At 41.1% G+C, this 21671-nt stretch overlaps 1 protein-coding gene across 6 annotated transcripts in view; it reads left to right on the top strand.

Moving 5' to 3' along the window:
* LOC149918398 (uncharacterized) overlaps positions 1 to 21543 on the top strand; it is a 99940-nt gene extending 78397 nt beyond the window's left edge. For 2 of the 6 annotated variants that reach the window (XR_016464986.1, XR_016464985.1), the window contains exons 5-8: positions 10536 to 10629; positions 11387 to 11441; positions 13817 to 13861; positions 16037 to 19028. Coding sequence is in view for 4 of the 6 variants with exons in the window: in XM_090136941.1 (XP_089993067.1) it covers positions 1292 to 1422; positions 10536 to 10629; positions 13817 to 13861; positions 16037 to 16122; positions 16942 to 16954 (369 nt within the window). In the remaining 2 variants the exon portion in view is untranslated. Of the gene's footprint in view, positions 1 to 1005; positions 1423 to 10535; positions 10630 to 11386; positions 11442 to 13816; positions 13862 to 16036; positions 19029 to 19146 lie in introns of those variants that run through there. The other 4 variants (XM_090136944.1, XM_090136943.1, XM_090136941.1 and 1 more) reach the window with 4 other exon arrangements.
* Positions 21544 to 21671: the final 128 nt, after the last annotated feature.

The raw sequence follows: 21671 nt of genomic DNA, 5'->3' as shown, positions 1-21671 counted from the left end.
ATTTATTTAGAAAGGAAGCGCTGAGTGAGTACAGAGGAGGAGGCAAAAGAGAATTTTGTTTATGTGACGAAAAAAACCTGGTGACACTTTGAAACCCGAGGTTTGAAGATTCTAGGGGAAGTCAGAAGGAAAGTAGGGCTCGGCACTGTTGCAGAAGTGCTTAAATTCATTAAGCAAAGGCAGTGATCTGAGATGGAGAACAAGCGAGAAGAAAGGCAGAAAACTGGCAATAAGATTCAGCAAGCATTTAAAGACCAGGGTGCAGGATGTTATATTTCTCCTCCCTCTTCCAAGAAATCACCTTGTATTCATTAAAGAATGGCAGAAGCTATAAAAGAAAAAAGTTAAGAGATGCTTGTTTTAAGTGGACTCTTGGATATAAATAATCTGAAGCAGTTCTTAATTGCACACTAGGCATGATAATGCAGAGAGTAGCACCTGCTAATTGAATGAGGAAAGCATCATTCAGGAGGGGAAACAAGTTTAAGTCTATAGGCAATCTGTATTACAAATCTGAGAGGAGGATCATGGTTATAGCTCCAAATTTAGAGCAAACAGGTGACTTTCAGCCTGGCTCTTCAAGGATCTTTAAGTGTGTGTGTAATTGGCTTATTCACATGCATAGAACAGATGAGGCATGCTCCTCTCATTCTGCTTTAGTACTGGTAAATTGATGTTGGGATGATATGCCTGCAGTTACAACAGCTGATGTGGGAGGGAGGACAGCCCTCTGCATTAGCTGGGCACAGCAAAACTTTTGATGATCAGGCTGGCATTAGAGGAAGAAGGATTAGTCCACAGCCTTTCTCTCACAGGTTGGTTTTTGTTGGTTTGGTTGTGTTTTTTTTTGTTGTTGTTGTTGTTTCTTTTTTTTTTTTTTTTTTTTGGCAAAAATGCAACAGTACATGAATCTTTTGCATTCAGTGAGGCACAGCCAGAGAGCTTTTAGAGGTTCCCATGGTCTGTTTACTATTCAGGAGGTGCCTGTGTTTGATGTGGGGGGCACATTGTGCCTGATTTGTTACACCTGTTTGGTTCTCAGCTGAAACCCACTGGTGCAAAACTGCAGCCCATTGTACTCAGCAGACTCGGTTCTTGGCAGGTTCATTATGGGAAATGATACGTATCCCTGCGGCTGAGCAAGACCTTGATGAACTTGTATCAAAGGACTTTGTGAACTCGTTTGAGAGCGTGATGTGAATTATATGGGGCAGGTGTGGGTGCCAGAGGAAGGCGGAGGCTGGTGTCACACTTCACAGCTGAAAGCCACCCACCATCAAGGCCGCTTTTCATGTGCTTGGCTAGAGAGAACTCTACTGTGAACAGAAAGCTCTCTGAGGCAATGGTAAGCCTGAAAGGACAGAGCAGGCTTTTGAGGGAGGAAATCAAAAAACATTGGAAAAATTTCGGCTTTGAGTCAAGGTAACTTTTAATGACTTGTAAGTCAAAACTAGACTGAAGAAAAAACATTACGCTTTAGAGAAATCCTCTCCCTGCCTTCAAAGTAAGTGCAGCACTTTCCGATCAGATCAGCTGCACTACTCCATTGCAGTTGAACAGAAGAAGGCTTTGTAGAGGCAGCAGGTTACAATCCTAGCATTATGGTGGTGCTTTCTGTTAGGATGGAGTACGTGGCTTCATGTCAGTCTGCGCCATGTTATGTGTGAGGATAGAGTCCTTTGGGAAAGCAACCCATTGCCCAGACTGCAAAGCAGTAATGTGCTGCATGCCTTTACTTTTTTTTGCCTGAGGAAGTGGCAATTTGTATTCTTTTGTGCTATTGGTGTTTGCTTAGAGCCACCAATGCTCAGACTCTTTTCTCTTGGTGAAACAGCACTGATGATGTCTCAAGGGAAGCTGCAGAATGTCTTTGGCCTGCAGTTCTGATTCCAGCAAAGGTCACTGCCTGCTACAGCTGACAGAGTTTTGTTGGCATGGGGAAAATGGAGTTCATCAAACTTCTCGTTTGTAGAGCATTTTTGGCTTGCTCCTAGCCCTTAGGAAATACCTATATTGTACACAGCCAATAACATGAACTGGCAAGTTATTTTTGTCATTTTGTCTTCTAAGGCACTGATATCTTAATTGTTTTTTTGATAATGTCCCTGTCCTTCCAGTGTTAGATGCTCCAGAAGGCATCTCAGATGAAAGGAAGCTGAAATCCCAGTAGGCTTGATGGAGACTGTATATCTGGTCCAGTATGGGATAAACCTGAATCATGAAGTGACAGAGATTTGGGCACCCATTCTCTCTGAGTTGCTTGTGTTAAACATTTAAATTCTGTATTTTTTACTTGTCTGTTTTGTTTTCTAAACTGGGTTGACTCTCCTGTGTTGATCCTCCCTGGAAGAAAGGATGCCCTCCACTTGCAAAACTCTGCCATGGCAGGCTTCTCCATGGTAGTTAGACTAAAATGGAGGCCCTCACTATGAATATGCTGTGCCAGGTTTTGCTAAATACATCTGTCCATACCAGTATTTTTAGGTGTGCAGGTCTTTACCCTCTGCCTTGAAGGGAGTCAGGAAAAGCTGTTCCTTTAGTGATTCTAATACAACGTTTTGTTTTCAGCAGTTGAAATTGGGAGAAACAAGAAATAACATTATTGGGAACACAGCAAGTTACCCAGAGAGGCAATAAGTTTGATGGACTGTCACACAAAGGAGGCTTTTTTCAAAGCTAGACTATTTCTTCACTATGTTAGGACATATCTGAAAAAATATATAAGATTCAGTATGTGTTTGTGATTATTTAAAAAAAAATGGGGAAGATGGATGGATTACAGTGTTACCTCATATTGGCATATCTTACATATTTCTAAGGCAATAAAGTTACACAATTATTGTGTAACTTTAGAACACAATTATGAATGTATTTTTCATAGAAGATCTTGAATACCAGTGTGTAATAATAGCCATTACTCCTAAAGGAGAGGAACACTTTCTGCCAGCTCTTAAGGGTTACGTTCCCAGAAATGACCTTGGTTAGGGATTTGCCTTTCAAAGCCATAATCCTCTGAAGTCATGTTCTTAGTAGAGTTATGTTCTATTGGTGTAAATTGTGATACCTATGCATAACCTCACATGCAACAGTTAATGTTTGAACAAAGGCTTCTGGCTAGGTTGGAACCTCTCATAATTAGATTGTGATGTTAAATAGATTTTTTTTTTCCTATTTCTCGAAGCCAGCTTAACGCATCATGCCCCCAACCTTATTGCTTAAATGATACAACAAAAGATGTCTGTCAGGTGATGCGTTAACATCTGCTAACTTGAGTTAATTAGTTGTCCCAATGTAGTTTTGAGAAATGAACTCCATTTGTGGTGAGTGGGACTGTGGATAACGTCTGCTACCAGAATGGATGGGGATGGCACATGATCAAGTAGTACACAGGTAGCAGAGTAGTACAAGAAGCAGAGCTGGGTTATTCTAACAGTTTTTCTTCTCTGTAGTCTTGATTCGGCAGCTTGCCTTACCTGTTAACTAGAGCCCATTCTGCCATACATCATCCTCTTACTTGTTCTTTTCAGTCTCGGAATAATGAAGAATACGCTGAGTCTTCTGATGAAAATCCTCCCAGCAGAGCTAATTTAAAAGAACACAATACCACAATTGCACTCCAGTCAACAAACAAGCAAAACAGAATAGCTGAGTTACAGCCATGAACTATGTGTTACTTTTCACTAGTAACAGCCTTGGGGTGGTAAGAATGATGACTAATTCTCCTGGCATAAAGGAGTTGAGGAGCAGAATGGACTTCAGACTGCACTAGGAGAGGTGAAAGCTGATGTTTTTCCAGGCTGGCATTTGTCAACCTATTGGTCTATGTAGGACTTATAAGACTGTAGGTGACTGCAAAAGACACTTCTATGGTAAACGTTTGCAGGAGAGTTAGATGTACAAAAGTAAAGAAAACAGATTCTCCTTTGTTTTCCCTTCTTTTGAGAAGTGTGTGTGTGATGTATCAGCTCTTCCATCAAATGGGCTTTGTATTTGCTAGCATTATTTCCTATTAGCCCCATCTCTTCCATCAATATCTTCTGTGAATGCTTTTGGCTGGGCTTGTTCAGCCTCGAGAATAGAAGGCTCCGGGGAGTCCTCACTGCAGTCTTCCAGTATTTAAAGGGAGCTTATCCACAGACCAGCATGTTCTGTTAGTGACAGGACAAGGGGGAATGATTTTAAACTAAAACAGGGTAGATTTAGATTAGATATTAGGAAGAAATTTTGTACTCAGAAGGTGTTGAAGCTCTGAAACAAGTTACCCAGAGAGGCTCTGGATGTTCCATCCCTGAAGGTGATCAAGGCTTGGTTGGATGGGGCCCTGGTCAGCCTGAACTGGTAGGAGGTGGCTTTGACTGTGGCAGTGGGGTTGAAACTGAAAGTCGTTAAGATTCCTTCCAATCCGTGTTTCTATGATAACTCACACTGATTGTTTTACTTTCTTAGCTGGAAGGTTCTGCTTCTGATGGTGTAGTTCAATATTACCAATAAAAAAGGTGTTTGTTGGGGCTCTGGGTAGCCTGAACTGTTGGGAGGCAGCCCTGCCCACAGCAGGGGAGTTGGAACTGGGTGGTCTTCAAGAGACCTTCCAACCCAAGCCATTCCATGATGGCAGGAGTGGGAGCAGGTACTGAGGACTGTGGCAAAGGAAATTTTTCTGAACCAGTCTGTTGCATTCTGATGTTCTTTCCATTTCGTGGTGGTCTTGTTACCCCCTTGCTTTCTTTTCCCTTTAAGTGTTGAGTGATGTTGTCCATGATGGAAATTGCAGATGTAGGTTGGTTTAACACCCCCTCCCTCCTGCCTCCACCCATGGTTTATGGTTACTTTAGTCAGGCTGTTTTGCCTCTTTTAATATAACAGGTGGCAGGTGCTGATGGCCTGGACTAAGGAAGTGTGATGTAATGTTAAACATAACTTAGTTCTTCTAGCTATTTCTTAGATTAGAAAAGTGTATTCCCTCCTGCAGCAAACTAAAAAAAAGTTGAAAATTACATTTGGAGACTAAGCACAAGAAAACTAAACAATAATTTGATGCTTTTCTTCTTCTTTATCCTCCAATAAGCAGTTTTTTGTTTTTTGGTTTTTTTTTCGCTGAATGCTTTATTTGTGCTTAGTTTGCTCTTCAGGAGTAGATCTCATGGGTATTGCCCTCCTAAATCCTGTTTGGAAAGCAGCTCCAGTGCTGTTACAACATTCATTGCCATGTTAGCATGAAAGGGACTGATTGGAATAAGCATGTATGACAGAAGTGAAGTTGTCTATATTTGGAATACCAGTATCAATGTGCACCTTGCTGATATTTCAACAGAAACAGTGACAGAATCAAAACATTCAAGGTGGAAAATAATACCAGACAGTATAATAATGCCAAACTACCAAAGCCCACCTTTTCTGAGTGTGTAATGAAGTCCCTTTCATTTCTTCAAAACCCTTTGAATTCAGGATTAAAGCAGTGATCAAATACTGTACAATGTGTTACCAGAATTATGACAACTTGTGACAATTGTAGTATAGGAGAAATGTATGCTGAAATGCTCAGTAGCTTCTGCAGCATCTGGAATCCTGGTACAGTATTAAAAAAAAAAAAAAAAAAAAAGATGCTAATGAAGTAATCCTACAGTTTTTTTCTTTTACTTTTCTAATGGTCAGTATGAAGGATTCCCTATAAAATGCAAGTGTAGAAAATGACACTTTTCACTGAATGTTAGCTCCCTCTTCTTTTTCTTTTCATCAGTGATGTTTCTTTTAGTATGCACAGGTTTATCCCCCTCTTTATGTCTGCCTTGTTTCACTTTTTCCTGTTGAACTTAATGCTTCTCTCAATTAAGCAAGCCTGAGGAATTGTGCTCCCATCTAACACTAGCAAAATGGAAAGTGTGGAGAATTCGTGCCATGTAAACCTTAAGTACAGCCCAGATATTGAAAGGTATCTGTGCTTCTGCTGGCATTCAGCTAATAGTTTGCTGAGTGAAACGAAGAGGTGAAAGGCAGCTACTGAAAGCTGCAGGGGGGGGGGAAACCTACCTTTGCTCAGAGAGGCTGGTTGCTGACAGGGTAAGTGGCTGATACTTTCTTTGCAGCAAAACAGCACCCATAGGGCAGCTTTGTTATGAGAGAGGCTCCTATGGCCTTCTAGCATTCCTAAGAACTAGTGACACAGAGGAGTCTGTGGGAATACAGAAGAGGAAATAGAGAAAAGAGGTTAGACATCTGAGCGTGGAGTCCATACTTGAATCTAACCAAAGATTTTCCCTTTTCTTTCCCAAAAATGTGTCAGTTAGAGGATGTAGTTATCAGAAGCATGTTATTTATTGGCAAGGCTGATCTAAGGAGGCTGATGAACTCTCATTCCTGTAACTGTGCTGCCATATGCCAGCCTCCATGATGCTGCACATTGAGTGGTTTCCCCTGCCAAAGGACACAGAGTGCACTGACCACTCGTGTGCAACAGCTACGTGGCATGCTGAAGGCTTGACAAAACTTTCTGGATAATATCATGCAGAACTGGCAAGTGATAATGCAGTGATATCCTATTCAGAAAAGCTAAAAGCACCTTTCACAAGACTTCTAAAAAAGACTTTAGGAGGCCATCGAGCTGTGATTTCAACTTATAGCTGTGTTGTGCTTGTCAGAAAGATCATTTCACTTCCCAAAACACATTCCAGGAGACTATCCTGGAATGGATATGGTCTTGCCTACCATATATTCAGAAGTGCAAAATAGCACACTGGGGTACCCCATTTCTCCATTTCCTATCTTCCCAGTAAGATCTCCTATGATTTGTGCTCTCCTCTTCTCTTCCCCTTTTCAAGAGGTTGAAAATATGCTGCACTGTCTTCTGTAGATATGAAGGAAAGTTCAGACATATAGGCAATGCTCAGCAAATTTCAGATGTCCTATAGGAAGAGAGCCTGCCTGGTTGTCCTAAAATCCTAGATTCTGTGCAGGGTATTCCTTTAAAACTTCAGTGTGCTTTTCATAGTTACAGTATTGACTGAGAGACAGCCGTTCACTAATAAATATTCTAATTGTTTAGAAGTGTAGGCCTTTGGGGAAGGGAGAAAACTGCAGATCATACCTTTTGGAACTGTCATGGAATATGCAGAGTCTGGTGGCCTCCTGAATAATGAGAGAGAGACTTGCATTTTAATTAGTGTAACAGTCTGCTCCTGAGTAAAAGAGAAAGCAGTTTGCCCTCAGGAAAGGTATGTGACAGAAGCCTGTGTTCTTTGAAAGCTACAGTAAGCAATGCCAGCAATATTCAGTAGATACAGGATCTGATGTTACTTGTCTGTGAAATCAAATTGAACCACTGGCTCCTATGAGACTTATTAGAAATGTTCCTGGCTGAAGTACTGCTTTATACACCCAAGTACACACGCTAAATGCTTGTTACGACTCTTTCACCACTATTGCTAGGCATCCTAGCAGGCAATTGTTAATTACAGTTGTGTTTGTTAGAGGACTTTTAGGCAATGAAGCATTAATTCTCTAGTATCATATGCTCTACCAGCCACAAAACTGAACTAGTCCCATTTCTGTCTAAGTTTGGTTACTCTACCCAAAGACGTTCTCTTGAATTCAAGAATGTCTTTGAATTCAAGAGAATGTCTTTACTAACTTAAATCAAAAAACAAAATGAAACTCTCATCTCTTCCTAGCGACTAATATAGGATGGATAAGGCAAAGCATGCGTGTTTCTGAACCTTGTGTATACCTCCAACTCAAGATATTTATAGCCTGCCTTGAAATTTGACCTTTATTTCCAAGTCATTTGTGGCATGTGGTTGAGTCAGCAGAGAAATCAAAATGAGTTGCAGCTGGATGAGAAGGAGGCTGGAATAAAGAGAATGAATGGTCGTGCCCAGTGCTGTAAAAAGGAACTTTGGAAATTCCAAGGGCTGGCGTTAAAATGTCAGAAGTTACAGATTATAGAAACTGACTGGAAAGCAGACTTGTGCTAGGGCTGTGGAGTTATTGTGTTAATAACATGAAGATGTGTTTTGAACTATTGACATTTTATTAGTGATGCAATGTTAATTCTGCAGAGAGCTCATTCTTCACTGTTGATGTACATTTGGCAGCCTTTCAAAGGTAATGTTTTAATTCACCACAAGAAGGGCATGATCTTGAGCTTGTTGAGACAAAGGCTGCAATAGAAAGACATGGAATTGATAAGATAAAAGGAGCAATTTCAGAAATGTGCTTTCCTTTGTTGCTGTTTTCGTGAAGGATGATATTTCAGCCCTACATGAAGAACCTGTCTAAAGCCTAGGCAATACCTATCTGGTTACATTCAAAGCTTATGATGCTTTTACATAAAATTTATTAGTCCCATATCTGAAGAGAAGACCAGATCTACTTAATATTGTAGGAAACAAACACAGCTGCTGGACTCATCTGCCCAGGTGCAGCACATATTCTGTTATTCTTCTTGTTGAGCTTCTTTAATTTATCTTTTTAGGCAGAGAAAAAGAAAGGTTTATATTGAAAGGCATGTTTAAGCACTGAGGCTCTTACTTTCCTATTTGATACCATCACCAGGGAACCTCCATTTGGCGTTCTTATTTCAAATACAGTGTTATTCCCAGTACTAGAACCTGTAACCAGAGTGAAGTAATTAAAGTGTCAGAAGCTGGCCTCCCACCAGAAAGATTTTATATTTCTTTTGGCTTCTTACTGTATTTTGGTACAGTCTGTTAGGATTGCAGTGAGTAGCAATAGCAGTGACATTGCAAACTGTCAGATCAAACATCAGGCTAATATTCTGCTTAGCAAAAAGAGTATGAGGATTCACCCCTGTGGAGTGCAGAACTGAGGAGATTATCTGCTCTATTAAATCCCATCCCTTGCAATCAACTGACCAAACCAAGCTGCTCTTGCATACCAGATTCTACAAAACATCTCTCATAACCATTCGGCAGGTGCAAGGTCTGTAATTAAAGATGAAACACAACACAATGTACACTAGTTGAGAACCTGCTGAATTCCCTCTGCTTCCCTTTCCTTTTTGGCTCTTTAAGATGTATCTTATTTTATTTTTTTTTATTGTGTCTGGTTATGAATATCTTTTGCTGAAGCACCAATGCCTGAAGTGGCAAGAGTCTGTGCTGCATATTGAAAAACAGTGTGAAAGGGACTAAGCTTAAGTACTTCTAAATAAAATTATAATGCAAAATAATATACTCCATAAAACACTGAATGTAAACAGGGCAATATTGGCCTTGGTGAAGAAGTCACGTGTTTTAATTATGCTGCTTAATGTTTCTGCTGCATTTTCCACGTCAGACATCTGTATGGCAGCATGAGGCCAATCAAGCTGAGATTGTTATTCTAAGTGCAGGGTGAAATAACCAACTACAACCTGGATTATAAAATGTTGACGTTAAAGGTCTGCTGCTCCTTGTAAAGAGTGTGTTTTTATAATTTAAAGAAATCTGATCTCCTGAAAGTATCCTGCTGGGCTTGCAGCTGACATCATATTAGTCTGAGTTTTAACAGATTCAGCAGGACTAGTATGATTAAAGCAACTTTCAGCTCCCTGTGTATTTGGAAAGGAGCTGTGGAAAAGACACTTGGAGTTAAAGATGACAGCTCCCAAGAGATCTTGACTTCATCAGCCTTATTAGAAGTTAAATAAATAACAAAACTCCAAGCTATAGCTGTAAAGGATCCAGAGTTTATTTGTGATTCCTTGGTTACCTGTGAAAAAATATTTCTTAGCTGTGTTAATTTAGGGTTAACGTGAAGGGTACGTGCCCAGGAGCAAGTTACCACAAAGTAAAGTAAAATTAGAGGTTGCATTTGCAGCCTCTAATTTAACATGCAGTAGCTGGCAGTGCATCTGCTCTTACCCAGCTGTAAATGCGTGGTAGCTAACCCCTCAGTAACTAATTCTTGGTGAGGCAGTACAAGAAGGCATTCTCCTTGCTTTGTAGTGATTAAATAAAGAGCAGACCTTCAACTCTGTAACTGCACTGTTGGCATTTTATCGCCGCGCTCACTGAGAAGAGTAATGGAAGGCCTAGAAGGAAGCAAGTGCATGTAATTACCACATATGCAAACAGAACAATTGTATGCATCAGTGAGATAATTCTTATCTACAAAAGACAGCAGGTAACTATACCTGTTGCACTCCTTTTGTACAGAGAATGACAACCAGAAGGTAGCAAGGTGTCTTTCTGCACGTAGACCTCAAGTATTACTTTAAATCACAGGTATCCAAACCACTAACTTGCCTGGGCAGCACTGAGTGAAGAGGAATTGTTTTGGACTAAATATAGATATATATGGTATCATTGATGTATATAAGTAACAAGACTTTTTCTATTTTTTCAAGTATTTTTAATTAAAGTGGGAAAAAGTGGGGAAAAAGAGGGCAATAAAACCATAAAACCAGCAAGTTGGACACGTATGCTTTAAGGCAGTTCTGGTTGTTGCAGTCGTTTAACAATATAATGATTAAATTATGTTAGGTAATTTCTGTATTTCTACTCCCATTTGAGCTGATTATGTCCTCTTGATCATTGCAGCTGCCATCACTACTATTACATTTTGTCAGGAAGATCTTCTGGAAAACTACTCTTACCTCATGAAAGAACACTGGATGTTTGTCACCACTGTGAGGTATCTGATCTTGCTTACTTTATTCATGAATGAGTTCTTCTGTGCAGTCTGAAAATGTGAGTGAAGTTCTAACCTTGTACATAGGTTGCTCTGAAAGTAATGCCTCCTGTTTATTTCCATGGAAGCAACAACAGATATAAAGAGCACAATAACACTATTTGATAGAGCACATTCCCAGCTACAAAGCACTATTTTTCAACATAGTCACCAAGACTAGCAATGCATTTTCACCAGCAATGAATTGCATGTATCACCTCACTGTTCTCACATCCACTCTTTGGACCTCATAAATGTTCAGCAAGCATTGGTGAATTTTAATGAGTGCCATTTTGTCCACACGGGGGAAGTCAATGGCATACCTTTGCTCCATATGCACTTCCATGTCTGATGTCATTTTGTCACACCACCCCTCTGCTGCCATCTGTCCCACAGCAACAGTGTGTAACAGATACCACCAACATCTGCTTCTGGCATCTTGGGCCAACATATTAAAATAGGAGATATTAGTTTTAGAGCAAACCTTGCACTGATCTCATCACTTAGCAGTGAATGTCTGTTCTTAGAAAAGAAATAGAAAAACAACAAACATGGATTCTACTCACAGAAGTAAAAAGAATGCAATACGGCCAAAAAGAGACTATGGCCAAAGCATATCTACTATAAATCCTTAGAAATAGATTAAATTTTCAACTAAAAATGGTTTAACTTTGCTTTAATTGAAGCCCAATAATAGTTACTCTAGACTTCATGTTTTCAGACACAGTTGGAGGAAATGTGTTGCTTGTAAACATTCAGAAGTAAAAGACTTGAAGGTAAGTGGTCCAAAAGGCTCTTTGCATGGTTTTGGAGAACTGTGGGGAGGAATGTGTCCAAAAGCAAGGCAAGTGGTAATGTTGAGATATATCTTCAGTGCACAGCTTAACCTGGACAAGCCTTGCAGTTATTAAGTCTCCATCACTGCCTTGTACAAACTGGAAAGGAAGACAGTGAAGGTGTTGCAGCTCTAAGTAAGTCTTGGGCCACCTCCCCAGAAGAGCTGTGGAAGGGGTGGCTGCTGGTAGAATGAGCTGAGTCGTTGCACACTGGAGGAACAGTTCTCTTCAGCTAACATCATCTGGTTTTGAAGCAGAGCTGGTTTCCTCTGGTAGATATGGTTGCGGGAAGGTTGGAGCTGCTTACTCCCACTTCCTCCCCAGACAGACAGACTGTCTGAGGGCTCTGTGCCAGAGTTTGTGCTGGCACATGGGCTCAGTCCCTGTGTCTGTAGGGTTTTGTTACTAATGCGTTTATAAGACTGATGCCATTAGTACTTACATTACTGTCATTCGTGTTACAGAAGCTGTATTTGTCTACTTCTGCACTAAAAAGCAAAAAGAGAAAGGGATTTTTTTCGTGTCATGTAATGAGAAGTGGAAACCAACACTTAAAAACTTTTTCCCTAACGTTCTGTCCTACTGCACTCTGTTGCATTGCCCGTAGAGACTGACACAAAGAGAGAACTTGGAGCAACTTGTGTTTCTCCTTGTCTTGCAAACTGACCAGATTCCCCTTTCAGATGTGAGGTAGTACATGTATACATGCTGCAAAACCAAGCTGTTAGCTAATCCTCAGCTCTGGAATCCGTCTGACAAAGGGGTAAAGCAGTGAGACATGTTCCTTTTGTAATCTGTTTAAGTAAACGAAATTTAATCTCTTCTTGGCCAGTTTTAAAGATCGAGTCATGAAAGCCTGGAATAGTCCAGTTGTATACATTTCCCTTGGAAAGTATCTGTTTCAGCTTTTCTCATTGTTAAGCAGATCTGAGACTTCCATTAGAGCATATTCAATCCTAGCTTTAGTTAATATTTTTCAAATGTGCTCTGTTTGTATACATAAAGTCTTGCTATCTCAGCTCTCAAAGAGCTTTTGAGGACAGGACAGCAAATGCCTACTTGAAGCCACGCAGATTATTTTCCTGCTGTCAGTGTAGGGGCAGGAAACTCATCTGTGGAATATAACTTATTAAATTAGTTGTGGCCCTTTTCTTTTTGTAAGATTATTCATGATTTTATTTATTTACTTATTTTCCTTGGTAGTTGATTGTTTAAAAGCAGCTTCTTTATTCAGCACACATTACAGGTAAGTGTGTTTTGTCTTAGGGAAGCTATCATTCGCTCTACCATTTCTGTGATGATTACTATCACAGAATTACAGAATTGCCAGGGTTGGAAGGGACCTCAAGGATCATGAATCTGCATGCACTAATTCTACTGTACAGTTTATTTTCCTTAACATGAACCAGCAGTGTGCCCAGGTGGCAAAGAAGGCACCTTTACTTGTATCAGACATATTATTGTCAGCAGGACTAGGGAAATGATTGTCCCCTGGTATAAAAGCACTGGTCACACCACACCTTGATTATTGCCTTCAGTTTGACGCTTCACTGCAAGAAGAACAGTTACTAAGTTGTTTGAGTGTGTTCAGAGATGAACAAGAAAGCTGATCAGGGACTGGAAAACAAGAACTATGAGGAGCAGCTGATGGAACTGGAGCTGTTTAGTCCAAAGAAGCAGAGGCTGAGGGGAAACTTCATTGCTCTCTACAACAGAGGTGATTATCCCCCTCTGTTCTCTCATGAGGACCCAGCTGGACTACTGTGTCAAAGTCTGGGGCCCTCAACACAGGAAAGATGAGGAGCTTTAGGAGAGGGTGCAGAGCAGGGCCAGGAAGATAATCCAAGGGCTGGAGCACCTCTCCTATGAAGACAGGCTGAGGGAACTGGGCTTGTTCAGTCTGGAAAAGAGAACGATCCAGGGAGACCTTATTGCAGCTTTCCAGTATTTAAAGAGAGTCTATAAACATGAGGGAAATCAACTTTTTACACTGGTAGATGGTGATAGGAAAAGGGGAAATGGTTTTAAACTAAAGGAATGGACATTTAGATTAGATGTCAGGGGAAATTTTATACTAAGAGAGTGGTCAGGTGCTAGAACAGGTTGCCCAGAGAGGTTGTGGATGCCCTGTCCTTGGAGAAGTTTAAAGCCAGAATGGATGGGCTCTGGGCAGTTTGATCTAGTACTTGATCTAGAGGCTCGCTGCCTTGGAACTTGATGATCCTTGAGGTCCCTTCCAACCCAATTCATTCTATGATTCTACAAACTTTTGCAAATGAGGTTGTAGTGAAGAGAGTGTCCATCTCTTTTCTCAGGTTACAAGTTATAGGATGCAAGGAAATGACCTCAAGTTGTTCCAGGTGAGCTTAATTTGTGATATCAGGAATAATTTATTAATGGGAGAAGCATTGGAACGGGCTGCCCAGGGAAGTAGTCTCTGGAGGTATTTAAAAAACGTGTAGACTTGGTGCTTAGGGGCGTAGTTTAACAGTAGACTTGCAGAGTAAGATGGATGGTCAGATTTGATGATCTTGAAGGTCTTTTTCAATTGAAATAATTGTATGATTCTACAATCTTACAAAGCAAGTAGAAAGTGAGAAAAATGTTTGCGAGATGGTCTTTATTACCTCATCAGGACTTGGATTATTTTTGGGGAAGGGCAATAGCAACTGGTGCAGTCAAAAGCTAGCACTGTGCATACTGGGAGTACTGCCATTGCATTTTTGCCTCTTTGGGTGAGATCTTACTTCTCCAAGTAGCGATAAGTTTTGTGTTTTCCTTTTCTGCCATTGCCATACAAAGCAAGAATTTAAGACATATTTGTGTAGTGATCCAACTACAAATATCTCAAAAGAACTTTAACTGTTTCCTCCTAGTCCTGCAGGCAGATAGCTCAGCTTACCACTCTGGTCTCAGTGTGCAGTTTCTCCATTGTTGGCTCAGTGGAGGACCTGAGAGAAGAGCACGAGACTCATTTTCACTGTCAATGCCACCTTAAATGATTGAATTGTCTATGAAGCAGCACTTTTACTTAATTAGGGCTTTGGACGGGGAGCCAGGCAATTAAAATTGTTATATTTGCTTTCAAAATGTCTCTGACTAGGTATTTCCATGTAAGCAAGTGCAGGCTACTTTCATGCAGGTCAGCCTCCATGGCTCTTTGACCTGGGAGTGCAGAAGGATGAAATGCAGAAGGCAGAACTTCTCTCCCACATTGCCTTTTGCAAACATTGTAGCTCGACTGTTTCCAGATTCAGAATGGCACAAGTGTTGTACTCTGTAGCATTCTCAGTTACTCTCCACCACTAGGTGCTCTGCACCAAAAAAAAAAAATAAATAAATAAATTCCCACATCAAAGAAGGAAAGAGTTACTCAGAGCTGCTGACAGAGGGAGGCCGTGCCCAGACGTAACTACTGAGGCTGTCCTTTCAGAGGAATAACGTACTTTCTGTTCTCACTTTTTCCCCTGTTCTTAAGACCACTGAGTATCATGATAACCCGTTTGGAAAGGACTGGAATAAGTGCTTGGGAGGGTGATAAATACCAGCTCAAACTTCACTTTTTATTCTCTGTATAGTTTTTAAACAGATAGAGGCTAAACATCTAGCAAATGAAATATTTCTACCACTAGTGGTACTAAATTGCATGCAAAGCACTGTGGGCTGGTAGCCAGAACAATAACGAAGCTGCCCTGAAAGTATTTATCTTAGGCAATACTTTTCACTTCTCATTGCTGTCTATCTGAAAATTTCAGTGTGAATTAAACCTCACAGGTAAGGCTATCTCTCTTTTCCAACTGCAGAAATCGAAAACCAGAAAGGTTACAAATAGAATTTGCTGACCCTTTTGTGTTTTGAGTACCATCCAAGCCCTGGGACCCACAGAAGACAAGAGGGCTATTCACAAAGCATGGCACTGCATAAAGTGAATCTGGCCATGTCAACATGGGGTTAGTCTGGAAAGAGATGTCATATCTCTTAGTTCATGGTTATGTATTTCAGTTACACTGCTGTTTTTTTCCTGTTAGAAGAAATATTATTGAAGAATCAGGTAGTGGTAGTATTGAAGAGCTTGACAGTGCAAACAAACACTCAGAAGAAATACTTTAGCTTGTGGTTTGATCACACAAAGAATTTTCAGTACCATCGAGGCATAATCCAAAATAAATGCAAGATATAATTACTGTTTTCACAATTGGAACTACCTGCAGTTTCATGTACCTTTAATCTTCTTTTCCTCAGAAGGGTTTAAAAAAAAGTGTTGAGGTTCCCTATATTGTAAAATGACCATGGTTATTTACATAGCTAAATGGGAGGTCAGTAAAGTGTACTGTACCATTCAAAATTAACTTAGTGAATATCTATTAAAGAAAGCTGCATTGGAGAAAGGGCACAAATTTTAAACCCATTTATAGACTAATGGAGGCAAAGTACTGCATGAATGTTCTGATTTCACTTAATTACCAGATCTTGTTAGACTGAGTCAAATAAGAGTCAACTGATGCAAATGTAAAATGTCACATTTTCATCAACAGGTTTATTTCCATAGCCTTCTGCAGAGACTGTATTGTGCTGACATATGTAATAACTTATGCTTCATTAGTGATTCCTCTTTATGTAGGTAAGTCCATGTTAAAATAACACACAGTCTGTTGCACAGAAACTCCACCACCTATTAGAAAAGGCAAAAAACCATTGGGATAGAATTTCTTCAGAAGACCGTGGAATATCTAACATAGAAAGATTTGAAGGACAAGTTTGGCAAACCCCACAAGAACATGTTTGAAAAGCCAAGTCCTTTTAACATTTGGCTTAAGAATTCTGGATCTGCTGTCATTGAGAGAGATAGGCCACCGTGTAACTGGTGAGATCAGAAGAGGAATTCCTATCCTCAAAGCTCCAAATTCCCTTCAAGTTTTTATCTGTATCATCCCCAAGCAAAAGCTGGACTTTAGATTTGGACTTTAGATTTGCCTCTGCTACTTCAGAGTTCAAACCAATCATAAAAGTTTGCCATGTAACTATGCTTTCCAAAAGTATTCAGCTTTGCATTGTTGAGCAAAATGCCATAGAGTAGAGAAAAAAAAGAAAAAAAACAGCTCATATCTACAGCAAGAGAGGAAATAGAAGGTATGACAGGAATTCAAAGACTTGTTGAAACAGCTTCAAAATTTCAGGAATTCAGGTGAGGCTATCAAAGTGGTCCAAACTTATATACATATTTCACATATAAAAGTGAAATTAACCATTTAATAAAAATTGAGTCAGATTCTGAATTTCATCAGATTGTGGCAGAAAATAACTCCTTCTTCTCCATTACAGCTAAAGAGATAATTTTATTAAAAATAATTATAGTTTATAGTTAAAGAGAAGACATTTTGCCATTCAGAACTAAATATGAAGTCCACTGAGATCAGTTAAGTATTTCCATTTATTTCAGTGGAATGAATTGAGGAAGAACCCGTGTAAGAACTTAGTGTGGTACTGCAAAGTGCAGAATTGATGTGTGCACAGCACAGCTGCCCTGGGGGGAAAACGAGGAGTTCTGAGGAAATGTCCTGTTTTATGATGCTGATGTGTCATCTCCTGTCTGCTTACCAGTGCACTGACTAAGGAGCAAAAAAAAGAGGAGAGATGGAACTTGATGTAGGGGTGGGCGCTGCAGATCTTAAATATATACATACAGATATTTGTATATATATATACAGAGCTTTAACTGTGGAGGTTTCAGCTACAGGCATTTCATCAAAATTTACAATATTTGAAGTCGACTTCTCCTGAATCAGAAAAGAAATGCAAATGTGTTGCAAATTAGACTTGTTTGTAATTAGGATTGTATAAACAAGCTATGTATAAAATTCTATACTCTGCCTGGAGAGTGACATGCTTGTGTGAGGGTTAAATAAAAACTACTTTAATGAAGGAACAAATTTCTCTACCAAACTACCAGGGACTTCAAAACAAAGAATTTAAAAATAGGGTATTTTAAAACAAATAGCTTGACAACATTATGTCCTTGCCTAAGCATAAGAGAAATCTGACTTGACTACCATGCATCAATTTGTTGCCATAATTCTCTTGGTTTTGCTATATTACTTAAAAAATAATGGGGGTAGAGGTAGATGAGAAAGGAGCTATTGTAAGAGAGGCAAGGCTTGCAAGAAGTAAGCTTTTTGCATTTTAGCCAAACAAGCTTTTTGAATGTGGCACTAAGGAGAACAAAGGAGAAAGGATTGTTCTCCATTTTTACTTTATTAAATTCTGAGAGAACAGTGAAATTAGTTTTATATCTGTTTTGAAAGACGATAGCATCCTCTAGCCTGTTTCAAATGTTTTCCAAATTTTTACAGCTAATTGCCAGTTTTCAACCAGCTTAAAAAGGGAAATGCAAATGACAACTTAGTTTTCAGTAGGAAACCTGGTTACATTCTTAATCTAAGAAAGGAGTTCTTTGAAAGCGTGAACACAAAGTAAATAAGACCTTATATTAAAGGTCGATTCAAACAGCGGGCCTGACTTAGAACGGTGTGAATGCGCACGTCTTCGGCCGGAGGTGCCGAGATCTTTGGTAACACCGAGCTCCATCTACTGGCGTGCGGGAGAAGCCAGGAGACTTGTGTGTACCACCTCCTCCCCTTTGACAAAAATACCTTCTTCGGCCTCGGAAACCTGCGCTGAACGAGTTTTGATGGCTTAGATCTACTGGTGGGACTGTTCTCATGCTGGAAAGAGTTGCAATGTTTAGCCTATGATATCACCTTAGTTCCTCTCCTACATCGCTGTAAAGGCATCTCCATCTTCATCGGGACCAGGGGCTGAGATTGCCTTTCAGCCTTTTAAGAGCTGAGATTACCAGGCCAAGTATCTCCAAATGACCCAGTTCTCAAACCACAGCTAACTGCAGCTGCCAGCTCTTCTGAATGAGTAGTAACTGTTGTACAGAAAGTGGCGGTCTTGGAGGGGGGCAAGTATGCAAAAATCTATTTGCTAACATCTGAGGTATTCATTTGCTATCTGCACTTGGTAATGTCTTGCAAGTGACTTGAATCAGAGGCTAAAAAAAAAACCAAAAAACATCTTTGAAGTGGAAACGAGTGCCTGGATATCCAAACTATGCTGGGGTTATCCATTCAGTAAAAGTAGGTTGTCTTGAACAGATCTTTGCAGTGCCAATCAATCCGCACAGCTAACTCAACTTAGAAATTTTTTTGTAAAGGTAACTGAAATATACTGTTTGGATTTTGACTTTTTACTATTAGGGAAAACTGATTTTGTGATGCAAACAATCGAGTATTTGTTTCAAAATGTGACAGTCCAGGATGCTCAGTGTTTTTCATTTCCTTAAAGAGATGTGACTTAAGAAACTGTTCCATTTGGAACATTACCTTTTCAAATGGAAAATGATGCAGCCAAGGGCTTTCCCAATCAAGTTTATAATTATTTCTTCAACTTCTGAAAGTTAAAATAGAAGTTCTGAACAGTGTACATAGACATAGTCTAGTCTTTTAGAAGGCAGAGAAACTACACTGGCCCATGTAAAACTGATCTCCTTTGTCCAAAACCATGTTTTACAATTAAGTTTTTGTTTGTTGTTTCTTTTTTTCTTTTCTTTTCTTTTTCCTAACCATTCTTCACATTCACACAGCTCAAAGAACTCAAATCACACAGCTACATTCAAAGGAAATGTGGAACTGAAGTCATGCTGGAAAGGGAGGTGAAGTCTTCTGAAATAAAGACTAGTCCATGCATAGGTTTTCAGGAGCTCTTTGTGGACATTTTCACTGATATGTTCATGCTCGTGAAGGTAGATCTGAGCCTTAAAAACCTAATTAGCACAAGTGACCAAGTCATCTTCATGAGCTTGGAGCTTCATGAAAGTCAGGTACCTCTGGAGTTTACTAATAAGCTGCAGATATTGCCTGTCTTCCCAAGCCATGGGAAAGCAGGTGGCATCTGAGCTCAATGAATGTGTACCTCAACACAGATATTGCTGGTTGTTTCTCTCCCCACTCTCTCGTTGATGTTTTTCTATGGAAACTGTGCCCAGGACTTTTCCCTCCAGCTGTAAATCTTCCCCTAATTCCAAATCTAATTGCATTAAAGGCCCGTTTATATCTGTTCTCCTCTCCTCTCCTCTCCTCTCCTCTCCTCTCCTCTCCTCTCCTCTCCTCTCCTCTCCTTTACCAGTGCAGCTCTGCCCCTTGTGATTTCTCATCCTTAAGACCTTCCCTTCCCTTCTCTCACTGGGTCACAGGTTCAGCAGCAACCTAAGCTGTGCTGCATCATCCCCACTGGGAACCTCATTCAGCATCCCTTTATGTCCATGTCTTTGCCCTGTATGTTCCTGTCTGCAGAGCTCATCATAATCCCTACAGTAGCACAAGGAGTTAATACTCTCAGGCCTTCCTTGTCAATGTCTCCAGGTGAGGGTGCTTTCTGAGAACAAAGCACTGGCCCCAAGTCCCTGCCTGTACGATGTTACAGCTTGTCAGAGTGAATTTTGGCTATTTCTGCTGCTTCATTCAGAGCACTCAGTTCCTCCTGCATGGCCCACCCCAGACTGTGCTACCATTAAATGTCACTGTCATGTTCCACCCTTTTTTTGCTTGTGTCAATGTGAACAGTAGAATGGTTTTCCTCCGTGATCCAGTCAGATCAATATTCATACAACAAAAAGCACTTTTCAAATACATCTGCAGATTACCTCCCCAGTGGCTATGAAAGAGAATAGGGCATATCGGAGAGAATCCAAGGAGAACATATTTGAAAGCCAAATGGAGGCAGCATACCCAAAAGCACTGAGGGAATGAGTTACTTGGAGGAGCACTGGAGAGAGATGTGGGGAATCACAGGGTAAAGGGCACAGTAAGAGCTTGAAAAGCAGATCAGAGCAGTAAGGCTGAGGGCACCACAGGCAGCACGGGGCACCATGCTGAAGGCAGGTTGTGGATTGTGGAAGATCAAGCAGGACTGAACAAAACCACAGGTCTTAGAAGAAACTGTGTAGAACCCTGTGCAGAGAGGGAAAGGATTGCTGAACCTAAGAAGAAACACAGGAACAGAGGTAGATGTCAGAAAGCAAGAACGATGTGACTGAGGATACATTGAATAAGCTCGAAGAATTACAGCCCAATATGAGGTGAGTATCTGCCATACAATCAATTCTGCATTGTGAGCAGAGCTTCTCCAAGCACGTCAGCGGTGTTTGATACAAAAGCAGTCAACTAATTGAGATGGAGACGTTGTACACCCAAGGTTTAGCAAATGTTTTTATGGAATCTTTGATGGTTTCAGCGGAAGGAGGGTTTGGAAGGAATTCTAGGAGGGAAGCTGGTTTGTTCTCAAAGTTGAGAATGCGAAAGTAAAAAGGAATAACTGTTACCAGCCACTTAATCGCGGGTCTTACAGCCGAGCATAAATGATAAGCTATTTTGCCACAGAGCCCTGTTTAAAGCACGGGATAGCTCTGCTGTACGACTGGATCACCCACCGCTGTGCAGTGCAGGAGGCTGGCGTGTGTGGGACCCCTGCCTCAAGCTGACAACCGCAGCAACCAGCCTGCAGGCTGAGGGAGGTGGGACCGTCCCTCCACGTCGGAATGGGGCCCCGGCAGGGCGGCTGGGCTCTGTCTGTGCTGCAGTGATGCCTTGATTCGGCAGCCAAACCGAAGCCTTCTGAGGAGCCATTCATTGCGTGCTTTCGGTGCCAGGTACCTATTGGCAGAGATGGCGAGCATTGTCAGCAGCAAACAAAAGCCTTTGGGAGCGGTCCGCTGAACTGAACGCCACGTGTGTGAAAAATCAGGTCAGCGGCACCCAGCATTTAGCGTTAGCTGATTTACACGTCGAGGCTTCATCTACAAACTGCAGGCGGTACCGCGAATTACTCCACCTCTGCTACGCCGTACATCAAAGGATGCTGACGGCCGGCACCGCACTACTCGTTTCAGGCTGGAAATGCGCAGCAGCTATGGCATATTTAAGAACTGAGGGGGGAGAGAAGGGAGTGGGAAACAACACCGCAGCGGCCGCCGCGCCCCCGCGCGCAGGCAGGTGAGCGGGCACCGCGCCTCAGCCTAACGGCGCCCGCAACCCGCGCCGCGCGTGCGGAGGCGGGGGCGGCGCGGCGAGCGCGCGGGGCCGAGCGCGGCCAATCAGGGGCGGGCGGGCG

This window comes from Phasianus colchicus, chromosome 3, assembly GCF_987193195.1.
Source record: "Phasianus colchicus chromosome 3, bPhaCol1.hap1.1, whole genome shotgun sequence".
NCBI lineage: Eukaryota > Metazoa > Chordata > Aves > Galliformes > Phasianidae > Phasianus > Phasianus colchicus.
This window is presented reverse-complemented; position numbering and strand designations above follow the sequence as displayed.